At 39.1% G+C, this 9,936-nt stretch overlaps 1 protein-coding gene across 1 annotated transcript in view; it reads right to left on the bottom strand.

Annotated features, from left to right (window-relative positions):
• Positions 1 to 1,347: 1,347 nt before the first annotated feature.
• CPLX1 (complexin 1) overlaps positions 1,348 to 9,936 on the bottom strand; it is a 107,937-nt gene continuing 99,348 nt past the window's right edge. The window contains exon 4 of the mRNA XM_054652505.2: positions 1,348 to 6,188. Within this exon, the coding sequence (XP_054508480.1) occupies positions 5,991 to 6,188 (198 nt within the window). The 3' untranslated portion in view covers positions 1,348 to 5,990. The remainder of the gene's footprint in view (positions 6,189 to 9,936) is intronic.

Below are 9,936 nucleotides of genomic sequence, written 5' to 3'. Positions count from 1 at the left end.
TAGATCATTCGTGGCACTTCAGGAAGAAAATGAAATTAACACATTAAAATGGACTTAATCAGGACCATGATGAGTATCTTTACATCCAGACTTTCATTTGGAAATTAAATATTTGCCCCAAATATGTAGTCCATGCCACCCCTGCTGGCAGTGAAGAGAAGGATCTTGCAGAAGGGCTAATAATTTCATTCTTTCATCCCAGGATCAGTGTCTGAGAAATAAATCACTAATGTCTCTTCATAACTGGAGAAATTTTTAACCCCAAAGACCTTTGTGATGATTTCTTTTTTTGTTTTTCTCTGGAGAGGATTTTACCTGACAAAATGTACTTTTTAAATGGGAAAAGGTAGATTGCACCAGCCTAACCACTGGATTTTTTTTTTTTTAAATAAGAAAGCAGAAGCTATTTAAAAATAATCACTTACCTCCATTGCAAAATGAAGCCTTTCAAAATCCCTTGCTTTCATTCTCCAGTATCTGGATCTTATCCCCAACACTTGTCTGATATGATAGCTCTGATTCCCTTAAGCTGTCTGTTTCTTGGGGAAACCAGTGAATGGTATTTTCTTGCCCTGTTACCTTTGTCAAACACAGACCTGTCCTGGAACCTGAAGCACATGGAGAGCCTGCCATTGAACTCATAGGCTGCAGCAGCATTAGCATGTGTCAGTTTTAGCAGTGTTGGGCTCAAATTCTGAGTAGGTGTTCTGGCACATAAATAATATGGCCTGATTCTCCATGACAGTCCTGTGGCTGCTTCTGTTAGTAAAACACCCCAAAAAAACTGAATGATCAAATAATGGTCCTAAGGAAAGGTAGGTAAATGGGTATTGGGTTTTCCTATGAGATGTATGGTAATATCTCTTTCTTAAGTGATGCAACACTCATGCTGAATACAACAGCTCATGATTTGTGCCTAAGCAAGTAAAATGAGGCTTAGCTGTGTGGAACTTGTTATTCAAAGTGTTTTGTTGTATATATTACAAATTCTGGATCCTGAGATACATTTCATGTCATTGCAAATCAGTGTTTCACATTTTTTGTCTTAAGATCCAAACATATTCTCACTACACCATAGCTAAATGTCCATGTTTCTTTCAAAGGAGTGTTGTTCTGCTCTTCTTAAGGAAAATTAATTCCTAGCAACAAAACTTGTTTAAAATTTGATAATCACCTGTACACATCAAAAGTCATCAGTGTTTCTGATAAATGAAACAATGAGCATATTTATTTAATAACATCCATGTTGCTCCTCAATTCTGTTACCATTCTATTTGTATATGAGCTACCATGCTTTGATTTCCAAATGTAGCCTGATAGAATTTCACAGGAAAGCATTGCAAACAATTTATGAAATCACTGGGGTTTTTTATTGGCTGTGATTCCATTTTAAAAGAACATCATACCATTTACCCACATCATGCAGGGAAAAATACCAGTAAAATAACAAATTAAAATCACATTCACAATGTCTCTACTTTAAATCATCTTCAAGTACTGCATGCATATGAAAGAAAGCTGGGGAGCGTTTCTACTAGAAAATGCATGATTAAGTTAAATTTTTCTCTGTGTGTATGAAAGAGAGAAACAGGCAATTTTTTAATGACAGTACTGAAACATTTTACTAACTCAGTGCATGAAGAAACAGTTATCTTGATAACATATATTCAGAACAAATACAGACAACTTTCAGATACAGAAGACATTACACTTAGATCACAACAACTAATCTCTAACAATGCTTGTTCTAGCACAAAAAGCTTGGCAAAAAGATGTATTCAGCAGCACTAGTATGGTCTTTCTTGATGAAGGAGAGAGGCTGGGAGAGATCTGAGCCAATGTATGATACTAGAAACATAGACAGGAACTCCAAAGTGATTAAGCACATGGTCTTATGTTTTGTTTTATTCGTTTTAAACACAAGAGTAGCATTGATAATTAATATTGCAGTCTGATTTCATATGGCTTTCTCTACATATAAATGTGAGTTCTCAAGGTCAACGGCAAACTAAATCATTTACCCTCCAAATGAGAAGGCCCTTTGACTATTTTTTTACTAACCTGTAAGGTCTTGGAGTTGTGAGGGAAAATGACTGCAGTGTCTAGCCAACAACCTTTCTGTGTAAATAAAAACGAGCTATAAAATTAAAATACCTCATTTACCTGAGATTGAACAGACCAGTGATGCAAATAAAACAATGCCATGAAAGACAAAAAGATATTCAGAATCCAAACAATGAACCATGCTTCTCTTTGGTCTCTTGTTTAAGTGCTTCATCACCTGCTTGAGTGCCAAGGGGAAAACTGTGTGAGACAATGTTTCTGACTTCCACACATGAGCCAAAGGTGTCTGTGTCCCTTGCAACCAGTTCTGAGTGGGAAGGGAAATAGATGGGCAGAAGAGAAGGGAGAGTGCCTTGCTCTCGAGTCTGTTCAGCATGGCTTAGGCACTTCAGGACTGTGGAATGACTTGAGGAGAGGTCCACTCTCATGCAACGTGCCGAAGTTATATGAGGCAAAACCAAGCAAAACCTATCCAGTACCTGTGGCAGATCTTCTGTCGTGTTTCTTATGGCAAGTAAAGGAAAATGGGAACTAGCAGCTCACACCTGGATGAACTCTCTCCTGTCAGTGGAGGAAGGGCTGGTGCAGGTGTGGCTAGTTGAGATGCAGAAGTGATGAAATGGCTGAGCTGGGAAGCCCCCACAATGAAAAAGACTCAGTAAACACTGTTTAATAAACCACCTTCCCCTTCCCTCCTACTCTGTGAACCTGGAATGAGGCCTGTATGACTCAGTATGATGATTCTATGGCCCTCATCAGGTGTTTAATCCAGATGTTCACACAGCTCAGGAGCTCAGCTCACAAGGACAGTATTTTTACTGTTCTGAGCCCAGGGATAGCACTACCTGCTTAAGAAATTTTACTGCAGTCTATACAAGATCCTGACTTAGACCAGTCATTCAATGTTACAGCTGCTGAGGCACAATTACCTAAAATGATACCAAACACTCTTCCTTTCTCTCTCTCTTCTCCCCATTTTCTCCCATTTCCCCACCTTCCACAGATGGGTGCACAAACATGCACAATCAAGTTGCCAGAGAGACTGTGAAAGCAATCAGAACTAAAATTCTGCAAGGAGAATGCTAGGCAGAAAATTCTGATCTTACAGCATTTTGGAAAATTCTGATCTTACAGCAAATCAGGAACAGCATTTTGTTGGATGAGGAAGGGAATGGGTAATGGGGGCTAGGGAAAGGTCAGCAAGCAAGTGGTAGAGAAAAACCAAAGTGAAGTGGAATAAGCTTATCTTCTCATTTGTTTGTTTGTTTGCAGAGTTCTCCAGCACAAGGCCAGGGGAATATATGAATAGACATGTTCATTTTAGCACAGGCACATTTCTGCTGGTTTTACTTATGTGTTAGAGGATGCGTGCCACAGAGATTAATCAAGGCATTTCAAAAGTATTGATTTCTGTATGTCAGTGATCTATGTTGGGAGATCTAGTGACCAGTGAGTGGCTGAAACGAAGAGCCAGGCTCTGCTTTTTAGCTTTTGGGGATGTTGGATACTCTGCAGCAGAGCATTAAAATGAGCTGCTCTCCCTGTGACAGAAATAGAGTTTCCAATTTTGTGAGATTTACTTAAACAGCCTCAAATTACTAGTTGCAGAATTTGCATGGGGTGAGTAGGACACTCTTCCTAGAAAATGGTAAATTGTTAAACACTACCATGCTGTACCCAAGCACAGATTCATTAAGTGTTCTGGGTCTATTGAAAGTCTCCAGAGGGAAGCAGTCATCTTGCTTTAAATGAAAGTTAGGCGGATAAAAGTCCCACTGACATTATCCAAATGAGGAAAACTTGCCTTCTGGATAGCCCTTGGCAGCTTGTACTTGAACAAACAAGTCTTTTTCATAGATACAGCCTGAAACAAGTTGCATCTTTATCAACTTGTTCTGACTTATATATCAGTCAAACTTCTTCAGTCTCTGCCTTGGATTCAATAGAAAGTTATGTTTGAAATTATTTGAGAAGAAGCAAGGACTGTAACACCTGAATAAAAATTGTATGAGGAGGGCATATTATATTATTCTCTTTCAAAATACTCTTTTCCTATTGCAACAGATGCTACTGGAAGGTACAGAGCTCTCATGCTCAATTCCTTAATCATGGTACAGATTTCTTCTGCTTACCTGGAATGGTGATACATGTCTTCTAAAAGATCTTATTCAGGATAATATTGAGATGTTTGCCTAAACTCAGTTGCACTGAATGAGTGGATAGAAAATCCATTGAAGTAAAATGTTAAATTTAGGTACATAATGAAGTGTCTGATATTATCCTCCTTTTTGTTGCCAGCAAGAAAGAGTGTATTTGCTTTCAAATCTCATCCATGTACTTAGGAAATTTTTGTTGTTCCCAGGACAGGGACAAGCAATGTTAGTTCTGCCAGCTAAACCCTGATTCTCCTGACAAGACTGTGAGACTGAGATGGTAAGTCTACAGCATCAACTACAGAGACCTAGCCAGATGCAAAATTTCAGGATTAGCTCTCCAGATGACAAGCCAGATACCTGATCACGAGGACCTGTGTTCAAAACAGGTCAAAATATCTATGTATTGAATCTATGTAGGTATTACCAAGTCAACATCTCCCATAGAATTTGGATTTTCTTATGCAATTATGTGATATCTGCAGTGTTTCATTGAGGAGACCTCTGTACCTGTGTCTGCAAAAGGCCACAAAGATAATGGTGAGAAAAAATCTTCTCCCACCCTGCTAGCATCAAGGGATACCACATACTTCTGTAATATTAATTAGCTCCTGCAGAGCACTAAGAAGCATCCTCACTTTACGCTTTCACAGTAGGTAGAGACTGAAACCTGCATTTTACAGGTGAAGAATCTCAGTGGGGCAGAAAATAAGTGACCTCCCCAAGGCAATGCAGTAATTTAGCACAATAAACGTAATGAATATTTATAGGTCTGCCATGACTAACATTCAGACCACCACACACTCCTACACACTGCAGGAAAGGGTGGGCAGTACACAGCCATGGCAATGTGCTGGGACCCAAATGTCCAACCTGCAAGCACTGCTGGAAACAGGATGGTTGAATATGGCAGAAAGAGAAAGATTGGTTAAACAGAGCAGCAAATACACTTGTCATTGGCTTCAGAGGGGTTGGGAGGTCCTCTATCAGAGCATAGTGCCCTCCTCTATGGTTTCTGTATGGCAAGTGCCTGACCAATTTGTTCATTCAAGGTAAATGTATGGCTAATTCCCAAAGTAACATGACTCTTGCTTAGATTCTGAGGCATTTAACTTCTACAGCATCTGAGGGCAGATGATTCACTTCTTCCACAATTCTGAGTGATGTCAGCTGTGTAAGTCATGCATGATTTACTTTCCAAAAGATCTTTTATTTATGTCACAGATGGAATTTAAACAGAAAAGCTCTGCTTCCATGGGAGAACTGAGATATCCCTTCTGAGAGCAGATGTGCTCAACAAAAATTGGCTAATGTGACCCAATCAATAGGAACATTATAATAATGATTAATTATTATCAATAATAAAAATAAGATAATTTTAAAAAATTAAAGAGGCCACTGTTCATACTTAGTGAACACTCGTTCTTGCATTGGATGGAAATGAGATTGTTCCTTTTCTATGCTTGATGTGCTGTATTTAACATACACAGTACTATGGCTTATAATAAAAGTTGTGTAGTCTGCAGCTTTTTAATCTTTACATCCATTCAGAGGCATCTACTGGATGTGACTATGTACAAAATCAAGGAATGGATGGGCAGAGGAAAGGGAAAGAGGCAGTTGGAAGGGAATGGGAAGCAAAGGGACTCCTAGTGAGCAGTAGAGGGTAGAGGTGGGGAGGACTGCGGGATGAATGGCAAGATTTAAATCCCCATTGGGCAAAAGAGAAATCCTTTGCAGTACTGTTTATGCCCATCTAACAGTCTGCAGCTATTACTTCTTGAACATGTCCTGCAGGGGCCCTGGTAAGTATTTGATGACTGTGTCTAGGATGCTCTCTTCTTCTTCCTCCTCCTCATCCCCACAGCCAGGAGGGATCGCCTTCTTTGGGCGTGTCAGACTCCCTTCAGCATTAGCTTCCAGTGCAGCCTGGGCCTCTGCTTCCTTTTCTTCCTTCTTCTTTATCCCATACTGCAGGGGAGAGATAACACATTGTCTGAATCATAATATGAGAAATAACACATCTGCTGAACAGGAAGCCAGCCATTGCATGTGGTGCATCATATTCTGCAGTAAGAACATCACATATTCTCATTTTGCTCTTTTACACAGATACTAAAAATATCGATACTAACAACCCTCCACTAAGTATAGCCTAGTGGATAGACAGCCTTCACAAGACGAGATGCTGAGATCCCTCAGAAGCAAGCACAGCGGAAAAACGGGGACTATGCAGCCATAGGTCACTAGTAAAGAGAATATAAGCTCTGTGTTAGTGAAGTGTTAGGGAGGCCTTCTACTGATGTTGATCCTCCTCTTTTCTGTTAACAAGTCTGATGCTTAGGTCGATCATCTGCAATAACTTCGAAAGTCCATCTGCAGCATTTTATGGTTTATAGATGTGGCAAAACTTCAGGGAGAAATTAGTTACCCAAAAAAGAAAGCAAACAGGTCAGGACAGACAGTGAAGACAACAATATTTAGATATTCTCATGTGGGACATATCCTATAACATTCATTCATGTTCTCTTTTTATAAGTGGGACAGAAAGACCTCTGTGAAAATAAACAATCATGAGAAAATCAGCTGACTCATACCATTTGAGGAGAAACACTCTGAACCCTGTGAGTAGAATGAGTACTTGAAGTTTGCTACTTCCACTAAGAACTAGCAGCATGCCACTAAGACATTAGATAAGTAACCAGAATCCTATTTTATGATATTAGATTCAAGAGGCTAGATTTAATACAGGACTAAACATATGCATATGCTGCTCTTTCCATAAGTGTTTTTTGCACTGCTTCAGAGATTAAGGTTATAGACAAGGAAAAAAAAATCAACTCAAACTGCCATATGCAAATCTAGAGCAAAACATCTACCTGCAAGCTATCTTCTGTACTATCGAATGATAGAATGGGTTGGGCTGGGAGGTGAATTTCAAGGCCACCCAGTCCAAGCAGTGAGTTGGAACATTTTCAGCTAGGTCAGGTTGCTCAGAGACCTGCTCTCTTTATTCAGATCAATTCAAATTTCCCAGACTGCTTCCACTTTTTCTGATGAAAACTGGAGGTTAAACTTTCTTGGTGCCATGATTGTGATGCAAAAGCAGGGAGTGTCCCATTTCTCAGTGCCCAGCTGAGCTTTAAAGAGACCAGCTGTACATTTCAAGGATGCTTACAGTCCCCAAGCTCACAGCTCCCTGTCTGGCAGCAGTATTCTTCTGCTTATCCTTTTTACCTTTTGAAAAACTCCTTAATGGCTGCTCACTATCAGCTCCTGAGCCACCACCAGTCACATCACACACACCTGCTCAACTGCTTACAATCCATGTTGCATGAATACACTTGAAAACAACATCGAAAAGAAAATTATATATGATTTCAAAAACATCAAAGAACTAACTTGGTACCACGCACTCAGTATTTTCAAGTACCAATAAAACCTTATTGTTGAATAGACATGAATTAGATGCTATTTTCATTATTTTTTCTTTTCATTTTTTTCTTACTTCTAAAATTAGTACAAACTGTTAACCAGTAAAACCAAAAGTGCACTGCTGCATTCATGACTTTCTGATTTCCGAGGCCTGTTGGGTGTGACCTTTCCTCCTTTCTGAGCAAAGGCATTATTTTTTATTCCTTTCTCTGTCGTAATTTATATTTAAGATGACAGCCTGCAAAGTTGAAAGCAGTGGCTTTGACACACTCTAGCTCTCTAAATCAATTCTCTCATGCCAAAATGTTCATTAAGGACATTTGTCTTATAATTTTTATACCTACTGGGTGCTGGGCACACCTGATTTCACGGGAAAGATATTAAAGACAAATGATAAATCCATTCTCATGTGAGACAAAGAAAGAATTTGACCAACTTGTAGTTACAGGGCTGTACGCCACAAAGGAGATTCAACACAGGACCAGCTACCACGCAGATGGAATGACATGCAGTGCTAGATTGCAGCCAGACTGCCCCATTCTCCCTCTCAGGCCACAGGTAGATGTTTCTAGGTGATTCCCAGTGTAATTTATATGCAGATTCTGTCTTCCTTCACCAGCTAGAGGGGAACAGTAATGGAGACATGGAGACATCATAAATCACAGTAACACACAGGTACCCTGCATGCTTTCAAATCCTCCATCACAAAACAAGTACCAGCTCAAGATGCATTGATCCTCTAGCTCAGGAACAAATATTCAGCTCACAGGAAGGAGTGAGTGGAACAAAACCAACTAGTTATGAGAATCTAGTATTATCATTTAAATTTTATAATATTTTGTAATGCTTTGCATTAACAAAAATCTAAACTGTGAAGATTCATAGGTAAATGACATACTTAAGGTTTGAAATTGTTTCAGAGGAAATAAAATTATAGAAATGAAAGTCTTAATATAAGAAAAATTTTTAAAAAGTGTCTTCACTTGGAAGAAAATTATTTCTTCCATGAAATCATTTGTGTGAAGTCAACAAATTATTTTTAAAAACATGACTAAAAATAATCTTCCTGGTGCTCTGGTTTCCCTGAGGATAGGAAATATTTCATAACTTTCAAAAAATTTGAGGGATGAGAATAGTTTCATTTTTATTCAGGGTTCAACCCCACAAAATTTAATATCAAAAGCTGTATCATTACCTGCTTGGCCTTAGTCACATATTCATGTCTTCTACTATAAGCAGAATTATGGACCTAACCCAGGAAGATACTGAAACATTTTTAGTAATTCTACCCTCCTGCTACTCATAAAGTTATTACTCTGCGGCCACATGGGGATTGGATTGTTGTCACTGGGTTATGTTAGAGAAATACTGTCAGCCTGGAGTCCTCAGTCATCAGCTGGGAAGAGTAGGGAAAAAACACCCAGGCCCTCACTGACTGGATGTCAGGAAAAGACCAGACTAACATACTAACATATAACATCAGCCTCCTCCCCGTCTCTTTTCTTTCTTATTCATCCGTTTTTGACAAGGCAAAGTAGGTGCATGAACTGGGAACATTCTGGAAATTTGATATAATGACAGTAAGATTGTAAGGGAGTAAAGGGCTGTTGAGCCAACGGGATCTGAAGAACAAAATGTGAACCTATCATAAATACAGTTACAATTTCTTAAGATAAGCCAACAATTCCCACTAAAAATGAACATGTTTATCTAGCAACTATCTAGGCCATGGAATGAATAAACAGTAATATCCTAGTTAAGAGACTTGCAGAAGTAATAGCATGTCTTTGGGTCAGGAGTGGAACTGACTCTACAGGAAGACAGGAGAAATCAACATGAAGGGAGCAGTTTTCCTTGGATGAGATTTGGAACTGCCTACTTAGAAACAAGTAATTCATCTGAAAAAGTTAAAGAACTAAAAAAGGAGGCTTATGGGGGATACAAAGACTTCTTGAAGACTGTATGGTGGGACAAGAGAAGTCAGGAGACAACTCTTCCCTCCAAGTGCTCTGAGAGCTTGAAACTGGACCTCAGTCCAAATATTACTGCATAGGAAATAATATTGTGTGAAATAATACTATGTATCACATAACACTGAGCTTTGTCTTCTGGGAAAAGGTTGGCATGTGAATTGTAGTGGTTTCATCTCTTCACGGAATTGAACTTTGCAGTGATTTTGCACAGCTGCAGGTAGAGCACTGCTGAAACTATGTCCAAACAGATACAGATACAGCCATCTTTGGAAATACTATTTTATTTACTAGCTAAGGTTTGGAAAGCCACT

The sequence above is a fragment of the Agelaius phoeniceus genome, chromosome Z (assembly GCF_051311805.1).
Source record: "Agelaius phoeniceus isolate bAgePho1 chromosome Z, bAgePho1.hap1, whole genome shotgun sequence".
Classification (NCBI taxonomy): Eukaryota; Metazoa; Chordata; class Aves; order Passeriformes; family Icteridae; genus Agelaius; species Agelaius phoeniceus.
The sequence above is the reverse complement of the archived record's forward strand: the minus strand, read 5'-3'. Positions and strand labels throughout refer to the sequence as shown.